Source organism: Muntiacus reevesi, chromosome 2 (genome assembly GCF_963930625.1).
Source record: "Muntiacus reevesi chromosome 2, mMunRee1.1, whole genome shotgun sequence".
Classification (NCBI taxonomy): domain Eukaryota; kingdom Metazoa; phylum Chordata; class Mammalia; order Artiodactyla; family Cervidae; genus Muntiacus; species Muntiacus reevesi.
The window spans coordinates 111,796,435-111,820,164 of NC_089250.1; the positions used below are offsets into that span (position 1 = coordinate 111,796,435).

The window sequence follows — 23,730 nt, forward strand, 5'->3', positions numbered from 1 at the left end:
GCCAGTTCTCAACCACCTTGCAAAAAAAAAAAAAAAGTTAGCAGATTGCTTGCCTGAGTGACAGTGTGACTAAGAACCCAATCAGTGATGACTTGCCTTGAAAGGGGAAGGACAGGAAAGGAGGAAGCAATTTTTCTTTCACTTCCCTTGGACATTTTCTCTCCCATTTGATGTTTCTACACATAATAATAATTGTAACCAAAATGCATTTACAGAGCACAGATTATAGCTCAGGAGCTGTTTTAAACCTGTTATAAGCATTAACACATTTAACATATTTGATTCTCAAGCAATCCTTTGAAAGAGATACGATTATTATCTCTGAATTACAGATAAGGAAACTGAAGTACACAGAGGTTAAGTGGCCTGCCCAAGGTCACAAAGAGAAGAGTAACAGAGCCAGGATTCGAATTCACACAGTCTAGTGCCAGAGCTCAAGGTCTTAACACATCTCCACTAAAGAGATGGTGAGACAATGATGGGTGTGAATAGATGACTAAAAAGGTAAAGTATGATTATTTCATGAATTAAAGCTGGATTCTGAAAATGAAATATGCAAAGGGCCAGACATGTAAACTTAATGAGTGAAATGGGGGTGGAGGGGCCTGTGGTGACCTGGAGACGTACCCCCCCCCAAACCAACCGAAGAGGGCAGAGTATCTAAGCTCCAGCTGATTCTTGCTAAGAGGCACTTCTCTGCACTTCCCCACCCATCTCTGCCTCCCATGCTCACCTGGCAAAGCCCTGCCCCTCTGTACAGCTGTACCCAAGCAGCTGAGCCTTGCTGGGGAAAGGAACACACCTCTGTGCCAACTGATTTCACTTTAAATCCATGGTTGTGCATTCCAGGAACCTTTTCACACTTCTCAGGATCCCCCACCTCGTACCTCCTCCTCCCATGTCAACTCTCTCTCCTCTCCTCATCACTCCCTCTCCTCCTCACCCCACCCCTTCTCCAGTTGGTGACCTTGCCCCCGTCTATCATCAAGACCAGATCTGCATGCTGCAAAGCTGGCCTTTAGGGTCTCCTCGTACTCAGGTTTCCTGTTGTGTTTGGCCAATGGGAGGGGCCGGCAGGAGACTGGAGGGTGAAAAGTGGTAGGAAATGGCAGTGATGAGATTCCTTTACTGAAGGACCCACCTCCTGCCAAGCAGTGTTTCCTTCACAACCTTGCTCACCACGTTCTGACAGCCCTCCTTTGAGTCTGCAGATCCAGAGCTGAGAATGGCTCCCGTCTGTTGTGAGCTCCGGGGTGCTTTGTCATCCCTTGCTAGTTTTCCTTAACTCTGTGTCCATAGCTTTACGTGGTCCCCTCATAAAACTCTCCTTCCTTTTCCCATTTAAGCATGTCATTTGTTTCTGGCCAGGACCCTCACTGATATAGCAGCCACCCAAATGTACATCTCCAGCCCTCACTTTTTCCCAGAATGCCAGAATCTTAGGTCCCACTGGCTGTATGACATCTCCATGTATATGTTTAGTGTGTATTGCCTACTTATCCTAGTCCAGATAGAATTCTTAATTTCCTGCCATCCTGAACTTGCTCCTTTCCCAGTTTACCCTATCTTGATAAGATGGAGCCATCATCCCCCCCAGCAGTGTAAGTTCCAGATCTAGGCTCCATTCTTGATTCCTCTTTTTCCTCTCACTTCTTATATCCTTATATCATCAGAGGGTCTTGCAGACTCTGTAAAATGTATTCTGAATTGGTCTCACTTCTCTCCACCTCTACTCACCAATGGAGCCAAAATTATCCTTTCCCACCTAAACCATGCAGCAGCCCCCAAGTCCATGGGCCTCCTCTCCCCCAACCCCACTACCTCCCATTCTCTACCATGCAGATGGAAACACCTTTTAATACATCGTCTCCAGCTTAAGACCATCCATGATTCCATGTAATAACACAGCCTCTGTATAAAGTCCTATGGAATCCAGCCCCCACTGTTCCCTCTAACAACATCTCACCCCCTTTTTCCCCCTCAGTTCCCTAAACACGACAAAATTGTTACCACCATGTCTCTTCTTCCCTTCTGATCCATTGATCCCTGTTCTATGGATTCTTTTTCATCACCTCCACTCAAATATCTCTCCCTCAGAGCAGCCATCACTTACCAGCAATCCAAATCAGTGACAGTTACATTAATTCTTTCCATCATGAACAAACAAAAGTGCAATTCTCTCCTCCCTAGAATGTGAGCCCATGAAAGCAGTGTCTCCGTCCCACTGTTCACCACTGCTTCCCTGGCACCTAGTACAGAGTGTTCTCAAAAGCGAGTGACCTGCAGATGCTTGATGAATGAAGGAGTAAGATAATGCTTGGAGGGTTTCAACCCTCTTTCGTAAAGCACTACATCAGAAAGTTTCTCTGAGCTACAATACTTTTTTGCAACGGAAGGTGCAAACTCAACACTAGATCATCATAATCTACTTTTCCATTTTACAAAATTTGTTTAGTTTCCTGCAAACCTCCAATGTCCTTTCTGTGGTTTTCAATCCCCTAACTGACAGCATTTGCTCTTGACACATCACACTCCACGGAAAATTACAGGCTGGTGTCGAGGCTGATTGTGTCAGCATGTATTTGTGAACACCATAAAGCACTGAGATGAGACATATTGTACTCCCTAACACAGGAGGTAATTTGTTTTTTGGACTGCCTGGTATTTGCGACATTCAATAGTGAGAGACGCAATAGGAAATAGAATCACCCAAACAGGAGCTTCATGTTATACTTGCTATCTGGGAGGTACGTGTGATCAGTGGGGCGCCGTGCTCCCAGCCCCCCATGCACAGTGCTGAGTTCCCAGCTGTTGTGTCTTGTGTCTGATCAGGGGATCAACCTTCTCTCCCAGAAGACCAGGAGGGGCTTCAGTCCCAGTTAGCCTCGCTTTCCTCTTGCAGGTGACCCCAGTTTGGGGGGGTACTTCTGGAAAAGGTGAGGCTCTATGAACTGGATAAGGAGCTTTTCCTCTTTCACCTGAATAATAACAATCCTTTCCCAATTTGCAGAAGTAAATTTAAGTCATTAGATACCTCAGTCTCAAGGATTTTTTTCTTTAGCCTTTTTCCTGAGTTTTGTTTTGTTTTGTTTTGTTTTTTGTTTTTGGCTGTACCACAAGGTATGCAGGGCTCTTAGTTCCCCAACCTGGGATTGAACCCATGCCCCCTGCATTGGGAGCATGGAGTCTTAATCACTGGACAACCAGAGAAGTCCCCTTAAAAGCTTTTATAACTAGTAGGGCTAGTTTTTAAGAGAGGATGAAAAGGAATAAAACAAGTGTCAGTTGTCAAATCTCATAAGTCTGTGCTCAGCATGGCAGGTTCACCTCTCGACAAATAAGAATGTAAGCTCTGGAATGGGACTTACTGGTTTTAAACCCTGGCCTTATGACCCAGTAGCCATGTGGCTTTGGGCGAGTTAATTAACTAATCTGCGCCTCAGTTTCCTCACATGTAAATGTCAGTAGCAATGCTCCCTGTCTCACAGTCTGTTGAGAGGATTAAATGAGTTCATCAACGTCTGCTATCTGGAACTTGGAACACAGCTGCCGCACATGGAACTCTGCAAACGAATTTGCTAGTGTTTCTAACTGTGGTCAAAAATTTCCTTAGAAAAGGAAAGACCAGTTCCCCTTGGGCTCTGCTACTTGCTTATGTGCTGCATGGCCTTGTACAAATCATTTGTCTCAATTTCACAGAGGAGGAAACTGAAGCCTGGAGAATTTCAGAAGACCAACCTCACCAGGTTATTTTGAGGACTAGAAACAAGGACTGTAGAATACCCAGCACCAGCCTGACTTTGAGTAGGAGGTCACTGGATGAAGACAATGTTCTTATGCTCAGTCGCTAAGTCGTTTCTGACTTTTTGTGACCCTATGGACTGTAGATCACCAGGCTCCTCTGTCCATGGGACTCTTTCAGGCAAGAATACTGCAGTGGGTTGCCATTTCCTCCTCCAAGAGATTTTCCCAATCCAGGGATCAAACCTGCGTCTGCAGCATTGGCAGGCAGATTCTTTGCCACTGGGCCCCTAGGAAGCCTAGTGAAGACAATAGGCTTAATATAAAAATGACACACCTGAACAATTCATCATTTATTTAAGATATTTTATGTAACATTGTCCTTGAGCTAAGTGACCTTTCTGACCATCTGAGTCACATTTTTCTTTTAGTAAATTTTTTCTAGTTCACAGGCTAAAATCAAATATAACAATACTCCATGGTATTCTGCAGAAAGTCCTATGATTTCCTGGGCTGTTAAAACAGGTTTGAGAATATGAACAAAAGTATCGTGAAACACTGAGGCCAATGAAATCCTGGATTGTACCTACAGAGGCTTAAGATTAAACCTGACAAAGTCAGTCACTCATCCAGAAAGGCCACCAATAGAAATATAGCCAGTTTGGCATTTCATCTGAAATTAATCCAAACTTTTTTGAGATTCCATTTGACACTTAAAGTAGAAAATGGAGAATTCTCAAGCAAATTTGCCTGGATAATGTTAAGAGCACTAGATGAGGGGCCATTGTCCTATGTTGTCCTGGATCATCAGGAATTAGGATGATCTTGAACAATCACTTAATCTCCCTGAGACTCACTTTCTTCACTTGGAAAATGCAAGACCAGATATCGAGGGTCTCCAGGTCTAAAATGTTATTATTCTAATTCAAAGGTATGGAACTCATTGTGTGATGAGGAGTCCATGAAAGCATGACAAAGCACAATCTCTTTTTCCTAAGGTTCAGCACCATTTGATGGAAACAGACATGTTAAGCACTTCTGGGGTTAGGGCCCAGTACACCCTGAAAGCAAATCTCAGTGCCTGGAGATAGGTACAGTTGAGCCAAAAACGAAGGCAAGTGAAAATAAACTCTTACCTTTTAACTTCTTTGGCATCACTTGCGATGAAAAATCCTAAAGTACCTTCTTGGATCTTAAGATGATTTCCAGGATTAATTAATATACTGCTCAGTGAAACAAAAACAAACAAAAAGACATAGTTATGAGGTCATGTTCTGAAGAAAACCTTAAAGACTACACCATATTGTTAACTTTATAGGGGGCCCACTAGTCTAATGCTTTCCCCAAAGATTTTGTCTAGAGCCTGATCTCCACGGCCCTACACATTTAATTGGATGATGCCATCATAAAGTTCTGCTGCCAGGTTCCCAGGCTGGCACACTCCAGTTGCAGATATCAAAGCAAATCCAGATTTTAGGGCTGAGTTTGTACAATGGGATTGCCATGGGCTTCTGGTTTGAGACAAAGTTCCTAATCATGTATTGTTTTGGAAATTACTGTTGATGGTCAGTGTTGAGTGTTATTGGTCTAACAGAGCTATGACTACACTGATTTTCCATTAGATGGCAGGGTATTAATGGGACCCCTATATGCATACAGAAACATACATGTATACACACCACACATTACTACAGGGAATGGTACGGGATGCCTGTAACCAACGTAGAAGCAAACAGCATATCTGCATAACGTTGATACGGACCTGGAAGTGGATTCCATTGCAGCCTAGGTAGAAAGAATTGCATCTACCCTGACAATGAGGAAAAAAAAATGCCAGCAATTGGAAATACTTAGTGATTCCAGTCTGCTGTTTACAAAAATGTATGGGAGTGTTTGAAAAACGTATGTGTCTAGTATATCCTGATTGGGGCCAACTTGTAATTAGAAAAAACAAATGCAAATTATCCCTAAAAAAAACTTCCCCCATGGGGGAAGTATAAACCTAAATATACACTGTCCTATTTCAAAGTTGTATAAATAGATTCGCTGACCAAGCTGTGTTTGGACTGACAGAGAGATAAATGTATCCTAATCTAATAAATGGATGAAACAAACAAACTTAACTGTCTTCAGATCAAAAGCAGAATACGGACTATTTTACATAGAGACAGAGATGAGGCTTTGAGCTTAACGGACACAGAATTGAGGCATTGTAAATACAGCACTAGATACCACAGAGTTATTTTTTGATCTGAAAAGTTGGTGTTTATGGTAATAGATGTCTGGAATCAGGCTAAAGGAACTCCTCAAAACGGAAGGATGGCATTTAAGACGTCATCTTTCACTGCTGGTAAAACCATTCCAGAAAAGAGCCGTGGCCAGCACAGTAATGCATCTGTAGCAAGGCAGGAAGGACCCAGGTGAACTTCTGTTCTCTTTGGAGAACACAGAGCAGATCATTATTGCAAAATGTTTGCGGTCACAGAAGCATCGATTATTACCAATAACAAGACCCGACAGGAGGAAACCGATCCTGTGAGATCACTGTGAGTAACACTAAATGATAGCAAGTGTCTATGAAGATTTGAGTGTTCTGCCCTAGAACCACAGGCAACAATGAGATTCCTCACCAGTCAGGAAGCAGCAGGTCACACTAAAGCATAGTTTGCAAGGGGCAGGAGCTCCATACAGGCACCTCCTGAACACACCCTTCAGCCACTCTTCACCTTGGTTTAGCAGCCCTCTGACTTTTCACCATTATAGAGGAAGAGGGTCAGAGCTTATCACAGTTTCGATGGGTCCCTATTTCAAAGTCAATTAAATGGGATGTTTTAGAAAAGCAGAAGGCTGGATTTTGCACACTTTCTTATCCTCATGACTGTGCTGTATGGCAGTTCTCCCGTGCCCTAGTTCTGCAATAAGAAATTGGGTCCAAATTCCAGCCCCACCATTCAGTTACTGTCTGACTTTGGGCAAGTTACTAATCCTCCCTAGAACTCAACTTCCTCACATACAAGATGAAGATAAGCATAGTCTGTGTTACTTTTTTCAAAGGATTAAGGGAGATGATGCATAGAAAGCTAATGTATATTAGTTTTTTTTTTATTATTGCAAAAAAAGCCAAAAGTGTATTTCATTTTTAATGAAAGCATCACTTTAGCTGGCCCCGTAGAATGGAACATAGAACTTTATGCCAAAATACCTTGCCCATAATTATATAAAGTTATTATAGAAAGAAGAACTGTACACTCCAGAATAATATACAGGAATACACATGAAAATTCTGAGTCCTTCTGGAGTTTAAAGGAACTAATTCCTTGAAGTTGAATAAGCCTACATTTTGATGTGTATTCATATAAGGATGTAAAAGAAGCTTCTGAGTGAAAAAGAAATCCTATCGTAGTTTTAACAATGCAATTCAAAAGGGGAAATTTGACACTCATCAATGTCTAGGTGACATGTAGTAGCAAAACAAGCCTCACACAAAACCCTGTTTCGTTTTTTTTTTTTTTTTTGGCATCATATGCTTCATTAATTGCACTCCAGTGATCAAGCCCATTGTGTCACGGTTCCTATCAATGGAAAGTTTCTTTTCATTTCCTTTGTTCTTTAGCAACAGTGAATAAGAATTGGCGTACAGTGAGGATTTGGGACTGTCATTCTGGAGACAAGAGGTTGAGATAATTTATTACAGCCTTCAAGCTTGCTTTAGTTAAGTCAGTGTGGCGGAGTGGAAAGATTTTGGGCACTGATGAAAGGCACATTGGTGTTCAAATCTCAGTTTCGATGCCTGTGTTGGTTAAGGGAATAGGTGTGTGTGTCGGATAGCCGAGCTCAGGTCCTGGCCTTGGGCACGGACGGGCTGATAAGCCTCACTCTCCTCATCTGTAAAATGGGGGGAATAATCGCTAACTTACAGTGTCACAAAAAGAATTAAAGTACATACCATACATACTATGCGCTGAGGGGTCACAAAGCAGGTGCTTAATACATGGTCACTATTATTAGTAAGCAAGGTAATGACAACAACTAAACAAGAGCTAGACAATCTCTCAGAGCATCACTGCTCTCCGTTTGATCTTTGGTGCTAATAAACTACCTAGGAGGCATCTAACTGGTACTGGAAGACCTCTGTACTGACTGAGATAGCATTTTTATCCCCATGCCATACCTGGAGATGGACTCATCTGGACTGGCTTTTGGCTGCAAAGTGGACTATCCCCCTGTTCTTTAAATCTTACAACGGATTGTGTAAGGCACTCTAAGCACCTCCAAGGGCATCAGTGACCGTGTGATTCTAGGATGCCCTCTTGTTCTCTTTTGGACAGGAGGGGAGGCTTCACATCATCTCTGTGTGAGATTCAAGGCTGCATCATTTGCAGTATCCTGCTCAGGCTGAGGCAGCCTTCTGGGTGGGAATCAAAAGACTGAGCTCAGCTCTCGAGAATAATGAAGGAAAGACATCTAGATACACAAAGAAGTTTGTTGTGCTGGATTCCACTCATAGATTTAAGGGTTGGGTAAAGAAGCATGTGCCCCTGATTTCAGGGGACCATTGCATATAATACTTCCTGTGTAAGGGTACAAAGTTTCAAAGTCTCTTTAAGGAAAACTATTACTCTTTTTGATATTTTAGACAGTGAGTCTTCTATCCACATTCCAAATCTAGAAAGTTTAAATCCATTAAATCCTCCTCTCTTTCAAACTATAAAAAGATAAGGATCCTAGACAGAAGTAACTTTTTTTCCTGCCAAATGCTTGCTACCCTTAGAATATGCTATTGACCTTCTAATGGGAATATGTAAATCTTTCCAAAGATCTTTGATCTCAAAAGATGTTAAGTTTGTTTGGCTTTTATGACTGCCAAGTCTCCCTCCCTGTGCCTCACTTTAAATCGGCTTTTGCTCCAATTTTGTCTAATTCACTAGCTTATCAGAGATAAACTTCAAGATGTGTCATGTGAAGAATCAAGGAAATCTCTAAGAAAAAAAAGCCTGTATATCAATTAGCAGAATTCCAATAGGGACATCTTCTTGGCAAGGGTGGACTCTTTCTTAATTCAAGGAACTATAAATGATCTTTTTTTTTCTATGACCTTGTTAATTCCAACTGAAAACATTCAGTAACAGCTGGAGACAAAGGGCTGGTGTGATCCCTTCCCCAAGGATTCTTACTCTCCCTCTCTTTTTCCTAGGTTTGTTTCTAGACTTATTTTTTGGTTCCTTATACACTCTATGGAGCAAATATTTATTTTCTGTAGGGAAACCATAATTAAGTAAAAGACTGAAAACCATAATCCTATTTTATTTACTTTTATAAGCAAGTTTCTCATAGCAATCAGCTTAAAGCCCTGCCTGCAATAGGCACATTTCAACTCTCTTGAATGAATGAAAACCATAAGCAGTGGCCTCAGTTACAGAAGTGTCTCTTTCCTTCTCTAATAAAGAGAAAGGTAGTCACAGATGTTCTTCCAAAGACCAAGCGGCAATTCTCACCAGTTGGGCCTATCAAAGGAGTGACCACACTCCTGGGGATTTGGGGCTTGACAGCAAAATGATTTGCTCCCTTTCTCCACCACTTACACATAACAACTGGGAAACACTAGTTATCCCTTCTTCAATCATCATAAACTTTACCTGGTCACTATTTTTGGAGACAACCAAGGATTAGTCATTCAACTGAAACACATTTTTTTAAAGTGAACTTTTTATCCATTATGGGTAAATATGACAGGTGTGTATTTCTCTCTTCCCTCCCCTCAATTTTGATAGGTGTAGCGTACCATTCCCTGAGCAATTACAAAATATCACTCAAATGAGAAAACAGTTTGTACTTGATAACATGGTAATTATATCTGTGTCTAGCAAGCTAATGGGACTTCACGAACTAGAGCAAAAAGATAAGGACCATCTAGCACTTTAGTTCACGCTGTGCCCAGATGAATCATGCCACTGGGGAGTGACCTTTCTGACCACACAGGGTCACAGAGATTGCTATTAGATGGGACTTGGTTTGACCAGTGGTTGCCCTGCAGTTTATGGCTTATGTTCAGCACAGCCTAAAGAAATCCCAAATCACAAATCTTATTGCCTTTCTGGAACTTTTCATTTCTTCTTGGGTTTAAAATATATTCTGCTAGAGTCCCATACAACTGGACACATGCATTTTTCCTATAAAATATATGGAAGGGCACGGTGTGTATTCCATGCTTCAATATGTTTGAGCCCAATTCACTCACACAGAGACAGCATCGTAAAGATTGCTCCCAGTTGGCCACACTCAAATGACCACCTCTGTGGTCTGCCAATGACAGGTGCAAGGGCTTGTTTAGCCTGAATCCATCTCAGCAATTTTAGAAATGTCATTTTAAAATCTATTTTGCACATAAGGAAAACAGTAGCCATATGGGATGGGAAAGAGAGTTCATTTGGGAAGGACCATGCTGGATATTTGGTTCTGGGAGCAAACCATGTCACTTTCTGATACACTTCAGGACAAGTCATGCCTATATCACAACATGCCTCACCACAAGATAAAAGGGCTCAAAGGCCAAAAGCCAACAGCAGAGGTGCAACCACTGTGGACCTTTGAAGATGCAAAGTGTTGCAGTAACTTCTTGCAGTTGGATCATATCAATAATACCAAACTGACAGGAAGCCACCTCTACTCAAGAAAATCACAGAAGAATCTGATTTTGGAAGGAGTGTCAGATAGATAGTTACACACACACACACACACACACACAATTACAAACAAAAACACATGACAGTGACTACAACCACAGAACAAAACATCTCTAGAGAAGATGAACAAGGAGGCGTCTCAATAGTATGTTTCAACAACACTCTCTTTGAGAAAACAACACTGCAAATATTAACCCAAAGAGTTGGGGGGAAAAATCTATCGATGAGGATTTGGTCATGCTTCGTGCAACATAAAAACAGCAGCAGAACAGGGTGAGGTCACATGGTGGAAATTGAGATACGTCATATTAAGAAATATGCCCAAACATACGGGGAAGAAAGAGAAACACGAGTTCATCTCAATAAACAGTACTCATTCAGTAAATCAAATGTGACGACCTGGCAATTGAGTAGCAGCATTCTAAGTCTGTACTGAGTACTGGCCCAGGGAGAAAGTACGTCAAATGTTACCATCAAAATTAGCATAAGGAAAGAGAGTTAAGTGTAAGGGCTTGGTCTCTGTTTTGTGGACAAAAGGACACACATTTGTCTCTACAAACTGGAAGCCAGACACAGGGCAGAGGAGGTCACTGGGAATGTGGATGTGGTATGCAGACAAACGGCACCAAAACACATGAAGACAGGACAGAAACAGACACCAATGGCTGGAGAGAAGCGTTCTCCTTTGTCAACTCTACTAGCATTTGTTCCCATCGCTGGTGCCATGACTGAAAACAGGATTGGGCCTTTGTTTTGTGTAGGTTTCCTGCAAAGAAGTTAGTGCATGATCCAAAAGAATCAACAAATCAAACAAGAAAAGCAATATGCTACTTTCAGTTTTTATGGACTCTGGTTGGAGAGAGGTTTGGATATAAAAACACATATATACACACACATATATATGTATATACGGGGCTAGACAAGGGAATGAGATTATATATATGTATACACATATATATAATCTCTATCTTCCTGAATTCTTGGCAAAGGGTTAGTCCTGTGGTTAGACGTGAAGACGGAGGGTGCAAGTTGGGAAGAAAGTTAACGAAGAGAGCATACCGCTTTCGGCTTCTGCAAAACGACAAGAAAAGAATTGAAAATCAAACAATTGGATAATCAATTGACTGACACCAGAAGGAAAGAAGGAATAAAACCTTTGTTTCAAGTTATTTGAAGGATGCATGTGAAAACAAGGTTTTCTGGCAAAGCATGGGAACAGTATCATGGGGGTGAAACAGCAACAAAGGAGGCAGTTCACACAGGTCAGAGGCACGGGGTAGGGGCGGAAAAAAGAAGTGCGGGGGCGGTCCTCTGAATTTTAACACCCAGTCACTTAGGAAATGGGAGAGGAAGGCAAATGGGACATTTTTAAATGGAGAACAAAATCAAAATGATTATCTCAGGAAGGGTCAGAAGCTCAGTCCTTTTTAACACGGATATTGTGTTTGAGTGCTGTGTTTTCTCGGAGGCATGATCCACATTCCCTCCAACACACCTTTTTCCACAAGAACCAATGTGCTTCCACACTGAGACCAAGCCACGTTTGAGAATTAAAGCTGGCAGCTATACACAGAAAGTTAAACCCAGGTCTTATCGGTTCTTTTCTCCCTCTTCTGAAAAAGGAAATTCTAAAAGCTCTCTGTATGTACAAATATGGCTTTGTTGAAAACATCTCTGATTTGTGAATTAATTGGAGCACCTATCAAATAAAAGATTGTGCCTTCAGGGAGAGCACTGTATTATTTTTCTTAGAATGGTGACAGTGGATTCACATTGAAACCGTTAACAGTCTTTCTCTCTCCCTCCTTAGTGACCAAAAAGTGGCAGGTGGGAGATGGCTTGTTAAGGTTCAGGGTGCAGTCTCCTGCCACGGAATTATTCCAGAATGGCTGAGAAACACTCTTCAGCATCACCCACATGATGACATTTTTTTCCTTAAAGATGCACAGAAGTGATAGAGAACACTAAATTATACAAAGATTTACTAACTTGGCAACATGAGAATATCATTTGCAGAAAGCCAGGGTACACATTTTCCCCGACACAGGTACAGGGGTATATTGGCAACAACCTGGGCAAGCAACAATCCCAGAAACATCCACTTTATCTGTTGAACAGCAAATAGCCAAGAACTCTCGGGTGTTTTGCAAACAATATTCTTCACTTTGCCAGCACAGAGAAGAAAAACGTATATCTACATAAATAGTTGTCAACTGCTAAGACCATGGTCTACCATGTGGCCACCAAATCTACCATTTTGTCTTCCTTTTGGTTGATTTGGATATTCAAAATAGTTTAATATGTGATCAGATTGACCTTGTGAGCAATCTGATCTGGTGGTTAAGGTAACAGAGAACATTGGATTGACTGGCTTACAGTCCAGTGTTTGATTTTGTTTGTTTGCTTGCTTGTGTTTGAGTCATAGAGACATAGGCTACATATTTGAAAGTCTGGCTTTATTGAGTCATTCACTCAGAAAATGGAAACTCCTTAAATGATGATAGCAGGAACCTTCTAGTCTTGCCCTGCAATTAGTTAATAAGGCATATGTTGGAGGATATTTCCACCATTCCTTTGGACACCTACAGGTAAACTTTTTAACATGGATGTCAATGCAAGGGACAGAAGTCTGAGCACTTCTCAGTAAGCTCTCCTTCTTCTAAAGCTACTGATAAGAATTGGGGAGCAAAAAGTCATCTCTCTTTTATCTGTAATGCATCCAGTACTCCAACAAAAATTCCTTGTTAATGGCAATGCTTCCTCCTTCCAGCACAAACTCATATATTGACTGGAGTGTTATCTAATTCGACCAGACCCGGTCCCTCATCAGTCTGATTTGCACATAATTAAGTACGAAATAAATAAATAAAGAGGGCTCTTGCCTCCAAGCCCTGTTCTCTGGGCTAATTTACATGAAGCTGATATTCTGCCACCTGGATTTCAGTTGCACCGGGAGAAACACATATGGTACACAATAGACTGCCTGTAATTTGGCTCCAAGAGAGCTGTGATCTCCCATTACGGCTCTGCCCCATGCCTGCTTTGAAGGAGGCCAGAGTCCGCCTGCTTTTTGCTCACAGCAGTAAACATGAGTTTAAGGACAGGGTCTGTCCCTAGTTTTATATTTAGAGAGTGAAAAGTGTAAGTTGGTGTGATCAGGTGGAGATTTGGATGCCTCACTCCTTCCCCTGGAGAAACAGTCTCTCCAGTGGGGTTTGGGATGCCAGGTGTGTCTGGGATAGAAGTAGCAGCGTCTAGTTAAATATGCCTTGAAATGTGACTTCAAGTCAGAGAAGTGTTGCATTAGGGTTCCAAACAAATAAATAACGCGTTAAGAAGTGAACCGAATGTTCCCAGTCTGCATGCTCACCATCATAAACGTCAGCTGGGCGCTGGGTCACAGCAAACTTACCGGCTCTCTCGATTGGCGGACTTGTACTCAATGGCTATCATGAGAAGCTTGAGCTTCACAAAACACAGCCTGCAATGAGACAGAAAGTGCTTCCCAGTCAGTGCTTCCAAATGACCAGAGCCATACCACAAACACTGTTACGACCTTTCCATCTCCTGATGCGGCCATTATCCAAGGGACCCCTATTCAATAGTCTGTGTGCCAGAGGGAGGGGGCTAGGAGCCACACCTCCCCATCCTCCCCATTAAACTTGATTTCTCACAAGTGATAAGGTGCTGAATGTTCAAAGTGCAAATTGCACTCAGATCTGGATGTCTAGACACACACCCCAAGCAGGGATTTCTGCCTGGGGATTTATGTTGGGCCAGATTCATTAGTTACTCGGTCGGGTAGTAAAATGTTAACTGCAGGGGGAGGGAGGCATTTGGAGCAGCTGGACCTGTTACTTGGATTCCATTTCGGTCTTTTGTACAAATGGCTCATATTGCTGTTCCGAGCAGACCCCTGTGCGCTTGGAATGGTGGCAATAACCCTTAGCCTCCGTGTAAGTGCCCAGGACATGATGACGGCACCACTACTCCTGGCTCCATCCAAGCTCTCTCACCACATCTGCCGGGGGCTCCTACCCGCAGCCCCGCCTGCATGGAGGCCGGCTGGCTCCTGCCTCCAGGTCTTCACTCACACGGTTCCTACCCCAGAAAGCCTCCTCTGCTCCCAACCCAATCTCCAGGCCCAAGTCAAACTGGACCTTCCATGTAGGCCTTCTCAGACAGCTGTCTCTCTGATTTTCTGCCTCAGAACACCTCCGGCACCTTGCGTGCAACCACATCGTTCGGCCCTGAGCTGATTTTATACCGGCTGTGGTTGCCTCCTACTGCTTCAAGTGTCTGAACTTTATCTCCTCAACCAGTGCAACTTCTTCAAGAGTTATGGACTTGTTTGGAATTCCCCACAGTGCTGTACATTGAACCTGACACAGAAAACTCAAGAAATGAATGAGTTCTGCTTACTCGTGTTCGGTTCTAAGAGAACAACAAAAAAAAGTTCAGTAAAATACTTATGCATAAAGATGCTCATGGAAGTACTACTAATGCAGAGTAAAAAAACCTGAAAGTAACCTAAATGTCCAATAAAAAGGCAAAGATAAAATGGCATACAGTATCGTACTAGCATTCAAAATGACTTTTTGAAGAATATTTCAAGGTAGATCAATGAATATTATCTTGTAGGTACAAAGATGTAAATAACCTGATACAGTGAAAACATATATTTATAAACTCACAGAAATAAAAGCTCACATAAACTAACAAAGAATTATATACATTATGTATCACAAGTTTCCTAAATGGGCATTATCACTCATGCTTTGAGGACTTTTAGATAGAAAAACATTGGTTCACTGATGGACTGAGAAATGAGTTGATGGTTATTCAGCTTCAGCACTGGGAGGGGGAGAAGGTGCTGGGTCACAGGTCAGGCTCTTGGTGTTCTCATTTCATCCCCATAATATCCCTAAGAGGGAGATATGACCCCAGTTATTCAGACTTCCATTGGTGTTTCTGGGCTTCCCTGGTAGCTCAGTTGGTAAAGAATCTGCCTGCAATGGGGGAGACCTGGGTTCAACCCCTGGGTTGGAAAGATCCCATGGAGGAAGGCATGGCAACCCACTCCAGCATTCTTGCCTGGAGAATCCCCATGGACAGAGGAGGCTGGTGGGCTACAGTCCATGGGGTCACAAAGAGTCAGACACGGCTGAGTGACTCAGCACACCTTGATGGTTCTATTTTACAAGTGATGAAACTAAGGCTCAGAAAGCCCATGTAACTTGCCCTAAGTCCCCAGCTCATACCTGACAGGATATATAACACCTTTGTCCCCAGTGAAGCCTATTTTATGTTGGGGTAGATAGGCAATGAGCAAATATACCAGTGAATACATAATATATTTCCAGATAAGGACAAATACTGTGCAGAAAATAAAATACCTAAGAGGTTAAAGAGTAACTAGGGAGGTGTGTTGTCTGTGATGGTCCAGGAGGTCCTATCTGAAAAGTAAAACAAGGGCACTGGAGTAGGATGGTAAGGGGCAGGCAACCAGGGATATGGGCAAAGAGCTTTCTAGGGAGTGGAAACAGCAAGTGCAAAGGTCCTGAGGTAACAATCGAGTCACAATGTTTAAGGACCAGCATTACAGCCAGTGAGGCTGCAGCTGAGTGAAAAGAGGGACAGTGACAAAGCGAAGTGAGCAGAGTGACAGTAACCAGGCCAGGGAGAGAGGTGGGAACAAGACCACGAAGGCTTTGCCAGCCACATCAAGGAATCTGCAGCTTATTCCAAGTGGACTGGGAGACTCTGGGTTGGTTCTAAATAGAAAAGTGTCATCATCAGATGCACTGAACCTGTGGATGTGTTGCTTGCAGGTAACGTGCTGGTGAAGGCCTCAGGCTCTCTGGAGGGAACAAGGCCAGCTGTTCATTCCTGCCTGGGAAGTCATGGTCCCCCATACTGCTTTCAACAGACAGATTTCAGAGGACCACTTGCATCCAGGCACGTTTGGACTCTCCCGGTGATTTGCAGGTCTTCTGATTCCTGCCGGCAGACTCTAATGATCTGGGCTTTGTGCTGATTATGCCGGTTGCTGAAACACCAACCCACATATCCAACTACAGCTGGAAAAGTGCTCTTCTTAAGTTATGTTCCATATAGCATCACACTAACACACACCGTTTATGGGGCTGTTACCTCTGGAGCTTAAACTGTTTAAAATATCAGCTGGCTTATGCAATATTTGCTGAAATAAATGACCAGATTAAGTAACTACTTTTTAATGTAAATAGCAACCAAGAGCCAAACTTGAGGAGAAGGCTGATCTTAACTCAGTACAGATCATGAAGAGGCTGATTTGCTGAAATCCTTCAAGCAATAGCCACTCCCATTTGGGATTCTAATGGTTGTTGGCATCAAGGACCTTAATTGCTTTAATGACCTGATCGTATTGGTGATAAGGGAAGAAACAGTTCATAGTTAGGGTGAATCATGTCTGCCTAGCTACTGCAATACCATTTTCCAACTCTATATAAAAAGAAAGCCGCTTTATAACTCAGAAAAGTCACTAAAATCTACATGGCTTTGTGCATATTCCTCACCTAGCCCAGGGCGGACCAGCAGATCTGAGTTCTTTTTGTAACTTTCAAATCCATATCTAAAATGATTCAATGTGGGCATAGAGAGGCCTCTTTCAAGAACTCTTTGACTTAAAACAAGCCTTTGTTCACTGGCCAAAGGGACTAAGAAGACAGAGACTGAGTGATACAAAGTGCTCACAGGAGATCTTGGGTTCTGTGTTTGGGTCCAGGCCACCTCAATAAAGCAGTATCACAATAAAGCAAGTCACATGAAATTTTTTCTTTCCCATGTCTTTCCCATGTCTTTCCCATAGACCCATACCATGTCTATATATACTATATATATATATGTCTATATATACTATACACAATAGCAGCATCATGTCTAAAACATAATGAACATACTGTAATTAGAAAGAAATCCACTGCCAAAAAAAACAAAAGAATTACAAGAGTGACATCAAAGATCACTAATCACAGATCACTATAACAAATATAATAATAATGCAAATGTTTGAAATAGTGTGAGGATTAGAAAAATGTGACACAGAGACATGAAGAGACCAAATACTACTGGAAAAATGGGATAGACTTGCTTGAATAGGCTTGCCACAAACCTTCAATTTGTTTAAAAAAAAATGCAGGGTCTGCAAAGTGCAATAAAGACAAGCATAATAAAAAGAGGCGTGCGTGTAAATGCAAACAGTGTCACAACCATAGATTTTTCAGACTCAGGCACTTCAAAATTGACTGGTCCTGCCCTTCTCACATGGAGGACAAACTGAGGTTCTAAGAAGTAAAAGCAACTTGTTCAAGGTCAAGTGGCTTTTAAGAAAAAAAAGCCAAAAGCAGAAATCAAGCAACTTGTTCAGGATTAAACAACTTTCACATAGAAATGTCAAAAATCAAGTCTCAGTGCAGTGTCCTACACAGTTACTTCTTATGAAAGCAAACGAAATGAAGTGGTTGCCAGAAGCCCAAAATGCAGACATATTCTGTTTGGTCAAACAGCATTTAAAAAACAGTAACAATGGCAAACAAAACACTAGAATTAGATACCAATAAGTGATTTCATATAAAAACTAGCTTTCAGTTTTCCTTCAAAATCAGATCTGGCCATATTAGACAGCGCTGCATTCCACATGGCTAAAAGGAACTGGACTTCCAAAGCACTTACACCTCTGGACAGGACATGTGCTCTCCAATGTGCCACAGTCCCCACCACTCCCTAAGGTCCCAGACCTCCTCTTTCTAATTGTCTGTTTCTGTCTGTCCCCTGTAGGCATTGTTGTAGTTGTTCAGTTGCTCAGTCGTGTCTGACTCTGCGACCCCATGAACTGCAGCATGCCAGGCTCCTCCATCCTCCACTATCTCCAGGAATTTTCTCAAATTCATATTTATTGAGTCAGTGATGCTATCTAACCACCTCATCATCTACTGCCCTCTTCTTTTGCCTTCAATCTTCCCAGCATCAGGGTCTTTTCCAATGAGTCAGCTCTTTGCATCAGGTGGCCAAAGAGTTGGAGGTTCAGCTTCAGTAATAGTCCTTCCAATGAATATTTAGGGTTCATTTCCCTTAGGATTGACTGATTTGAACTCCTTGCAGTCCAAGGGACTCTCAAGAGTCTTCTTCAGCACACAATTTGAAAGTATCAATACTTTGGCACTCAGTCTTCATGATGATCCCAACTCTCACATCTGTACATGACTACTGGAAAAACCATAGCTCTGACTACATGGACCTTTGTCACAAAGTAATGTCTCTGCTTTTTAATACACTGTCTAGGTTTGTCATAGCTTTCCTTCCAAGGAGCAAGTATCTTTTAATTTCAAAGCTGCAGTCACTGTCCACAGAGATTTTGGAGTTCAAGAAAATAAAATTTCACTGCTTCCACTTTTCTCCCTTCTATTTGCCATGAAGTGGTGGAACTGGATGCCATGATCTTAGTTTTTTGAATGTTGAGCTTTAAGCCAACTTTTTAACTCTCTTTTTTCACCCTCATCAAGAGGATCTTTAATGCCTCTTCACTTTCTGCCGTTAGAATGGCATCATCTGCATATATAAGGTTGTGATATTTTTCCTGGAAATTTTGATTCCAGCTTATGATTCATCCAGCCTGGCATTTTGCATGATGTACTCTGCATAGATGTTAAATAAGCAGAGTGGCAATATATGTCATACTCCTTTCCCAATTTTGAACCAGTCTGTTGTTCCATGTTCAGTTCTAACTGCTGCTTCTTGACTTGAGTACACGTTTCTCAGGACACAGGTAAGATGGTCTGATACTCCCTTCTCTTTAAGAATTTTCCACAGTTTGTTGTGATCCACATAGCCACGTGCTTAAGTGTAATCAATGAAGCAAAAGTGGATGTTTTTCTGGAACTCCCTTAGTTTCTCCATGATCCAACAAACCTTGGCAATTTGATCTCTGGTTCCACAAATCTTGAGCAACTTACAATTTACACTGGAAACAGAACTACATCTTTCCCTGTTTAAAATGACAGTTTTTCGTTAGTTCCTGCCATAGAAAACTGGCGAAAGTCAGGGTACAACCTCTGTTGGGGCTGGGCATAGGAGGAAGGGCAAATCAAGGTGAGTAAACAGGGAGTGGGTGGGGTGTGGTCACACTTCTTTACTTGTCTCTGTCTTCAAACTGAGTTTCTTCAGCGCACAACACATGCTTTGTCTCTCCAGCATTTTGCAAAGTGCAAAGAGTAAGCTTTCAGTAAATACTGATTAAATAAATGTATGAAACAAATGGAACCAAAATCTCATGAGCTGCTGGAATGATCCACAACAGATAAAGTGATAAACTAGGAGAGTCTAGTTTAGGCAGAAAAGGATTAGAAGTGAGTCTAGAATCGTGGAACAAGATGCTTTTTAACCTGTGGGTTAGAAGCAGACAGGAAAAGAAAGGTGTGGAAGGAACTAACAACAGTGATATGCTCTGGGAATCTAATGTTTGCCTTCAATCTGCTGTGACTTGAGGTAAGTACAATTCTAAGGTACAGACAGTGATTTCTCCTTGGAACCCCCACCACCACCACAGATCCTGTAACAAAAGATGTGCCTTTGGACTACTTAGAATTGATGTCCCAGAATTAAATATTTACTTGCATCATTTGACACCATTTTTTTGTAAAGCAAAATAGGTTATGCTCATCTAATCCTCAGAGTCATTCTTATGACTTGAGCATATACAGACCTGGGGTGGGAAGAGAAAGAGGCTTAGTGTGTGGTAGAGAAGAAGAAGGAAGCCAGGAAGCTTCCGCAATGAGATATACAAGATGAAATCATCCATAAGGTAGTAAGGATTTAATTCTTGTTTTCTAAAATAAAATGTCCCAGTATGTTCAAGGCAGGAAGTTGCCACTGGTTGCAAAAATAATTACAGGGGAATCGAAATGAATTCTTTTTTCAAGGGAAAAAAAAAGCACTACTTGTCACAAAAAGGTCTTAAACCAGCAATCTGCAATAAAACTGTTGTAATAACAAGTTAGATTGCTTTCTTGATAATTATTAAGTAGAGGTCTACCAAATTTGACAACATTATACAAAGCCCTTTTTTTTTTTAACTGCCAACATCATCTGTTAACTACAGTAGTTTCAACCCAGATGTTCCTGAACAAAGGCTCTTAAGAATTAGAGTCCAACTGTTTCCACCTACCCAGAGGGAAATAAATTGTTCTTGCTATTAAATCAGACCCCTTGACTAGAAAGACTGCTTGCTTGTATGAATTAAGCATAGAAACCTGTTGTAGAATTGATACTTTCTAATGTGTTCAGGAAGGGTATGCAAAGATGTTATTTGGGGCTACTGAAGATGATTCACCCAGGCGTGAAGGGGCAAGGACAGAAGAGACAGCTTTCTCTGTGCCCTCCAAACCTAGCTCCACCCTGAAGCACCAGCCCCTCTTCAGTTGTCCACAGGCATCCTGGGAATGTCAGGTTGGCACATATAATTAGAGTAGATGAGGATGTGAACACTGTGCACTGGGAAACCAGATCTTTAGGATCTAGGGGCTAAAATGAAGAAAAAGAAAAAAAAGAGAGACATGCACATTTAGGAGCTCTGATTTAAAATGATAAGCTCTCAAAATGAAAACATCTAGTTAAAGAAGATTTGAACAAGTGGGATTTGTGAGACTCAGTACCAGGAAAACAGAAGTGATTTAAAATGCTCATGAAAAACGTTGTTCAGATTTCCCAGTAGCTTTGATAAAGATGGAGTGGGGAGGCTTTAGAATAGCCCCACCTTCAAACACACCCAAACTCACAATATTTCCACTGCACACCTAAGACACTTGAATGTAAATAAAATTACATTCTTTCACATGGACAATTAACATCTGCCTAAAAGTCAGTAAATGCATTTTCAGAAAGCATCAGTAAGTACATTTTTAAAGAAAGCTTTGCTAGTATTATTCATCAGAAATATAAAACGTAAGCTGTGTGTTTGTTATGTGCATCCAGGATCAAGTCAAGTCGAGGCATGTTCTGTTGGACTGCCTCCCTAACCTGCCCCGTAGAGAATTCTAGACTTGTCATTGCCTCTGTAGCTTTTAAGAGTTTTAGCAGATTTTATGGTCACTGGTTTATTCACATGTTGAAGGATTACTAGTCACTTTCTGAGTCCCTGTAGTAGAAATAATCATCAATGTTGTATTCCTGTCATTATGTGCTCAGTCCTAATTATAATACCCTCAGATAATTGAATGAATAGGGCTGGTTCTTCAAGGAAAAATATTTTTTAAAGATTAAACTTGAGCCTCTCCATAAATTCTCACAAAATGTTCATTTCTGCAGCCTGGCTAAATAAATCTATCACATAACAGTAGAGCCTGCTGACTTCTTTCTGTTCCATGTTCAAATTCAGATGTCTTTCTCTAGAAATCATCTCTAATGATTTCACAGAACTCAAGTTAAACTAGCTATAGCTTTCATTGGGCAAGAGACCCAGCTTCTTCTGAAAAAAAAGTGTTAATAGCTCAGTCATCTCCGACTCCTTGCAACCCCACTGACTGTACCCCGCCAGTCTCCTCTGCCCATGGAATTCTCCAGACAAGAATACTGGAGTTGGTAGCCATTCCCTTCTCCAGGGGATCTTCCCGATCCAGGGATCGAACTCATGTTTCCTGCATTGGAGGCATATCCTTTACCATCTGAGCCATCAGGGAAGTTCCAGCTTTCTCTTTGCTGTTGTTGAGTCACTCAGTCGTGTCCAACTCTGAGACCCCATGAACTGCAGCACACCAGGCTTCCCTGCTTTTCACCTTCTCTTGGAGCTTGCTCAAACTCATGTCCATTGAGTCTGCGATGCGATCCAACCATTTCATCCTCTGTCATCCCCTTCTCCTCTTGCCTTCAATCTTTCCCAGCATGAGGGTTTTTTCCAATGAGTCAGCTCTTAGCTTCAAGTGGCCAAAACACTGGAGCATCAGATTCGGTATCAGTCCCTCCAATGAATATTCAGGATTGATTTCCCTGAAATCAATCCAACAGACTCTCAAGAGTCTTCTCCAACATCACAGTTCAAAAGCATCAATTCATCGGCACTCAGCTTTCTTTATGGTCCAACTTTCACATCCATATATGACTATTGGAAAAACTGTAACTTTGACTACATGGACTTTTGTTGGTAAAGTAATGTCTCTATTTTTTAATATGCTGTCTAGGTTGGTCATAATTTTCCTTCCAAGGAGCAAGCAGCTTTTAATTTCATGGTTGCAGTCACCATCTGCAGTGATTTTGGAGCCCAAGAAAATAAAGTCTCTCACTGTTTCCATTTTTCCATCATCTATTGGCCATGAAGTGATGGGACCAAATGCCATGATCTTCGTTTTTTGAATGCTGAATTTTAAGCCAACTTTTTCACTCCCCTCTTTCACTTTCATCAAGAGCCTCTTTAGTTCCTTTTCACTTTCTGCCATAAGGGGGATGTCATCTGCGTATCTGAGGTTATTGGTATTTCTCCAGGCAACCTTGACTCCAGCTTGTGCTTCATCCAGACCAACATTTCACATGATGTACTCTGCATATAAGTTAAATAAGCAGGGTGACAACATGCAGCCTTGACATACTCATTTCCCAAACTGGAACCAGCCCATTGTTTCATGTCTGATTCTATCTGTTGCTTCTTGACCTGCATACAGATTTCTCTGGAAGCAGGTAAGGTGGTCTGGTATTCCCATCTCTTCAAGAATTTTCCACAGGTTTTTGTGATCCACATAGTCAAAGGTTTTACTGTAGTCAATGAAGCAGAAGTAGATGCTTTTCTGGAATTCTCTTGCTTTTCCTATGACCCAACAGATGTTGGCAATTTGATCTCTGGTTCCTCTCCCTTTTCTAAATCCAGCTTGAACATCTGGAATTCCTCGGTTCACATACTATTGAAGCCTGGCTTGGAGAATTCTGAGCATTACTTTGCTAGCATGTGAAATGAGTGCAACTGTGTGGTAGTCTGAAAATTCTTTGGCACTGCCCTTCTTTGGGACTGGAATGAATGAAAACTGACCTTTTCCAGTCCTGTGGCCACTGCTGAGTTTTCCAAATTTGCTGGCATATTGAGTGCAGTACTTTAACAGCATCATCTTTTAGGATTTGAAATAGCTCAGCTGGAATTTTACCATCTCCACTAGCTTTGCACTTGACTTCACACTCTAAGATGTCTGCCTCTAGGTGAGTAATTACACCATCATGGTTACCTGGGTCATTAGGACATTTTTTTTTTTTTTAATAGTTCTTCTGTATATTCTCACCATCTCTTTTC

General features: G+C 41.8%; 1 protein-coding gene across 8 annotated transcripts in view; it reads right to left on the bottom strand.

Annotated features, from left to right (window-relative positions):
- The window catches only part of KCNMA1 (potassium calcium-activated channel subfamily M alpha 1), a 748,269-nt gene that overhangs the window by 148,430 nt on the left and 576,109 nt on the right, over positions 1–23,730 (bottom strand). For all 8 annotated transcript variants that reach the window (XM_065922697.1, XM_065922687.1, XM_065922690.1 and 5 more), the window contains 2 exons: positions 13,837–13,905; positions 4,878–4,964 (listed from right to left, as the gene is read on the bottom strand). In XM_065922697.1, the coding sequence (XP_065778769.1) occupies positions 4,878–4,964; positions 13,837–13,905 (156 nt within the window). The remainder of the gene's footprint in view (positions 1–4,877; positions 4,965–13,836; positions 13,906–23,730) is intronic.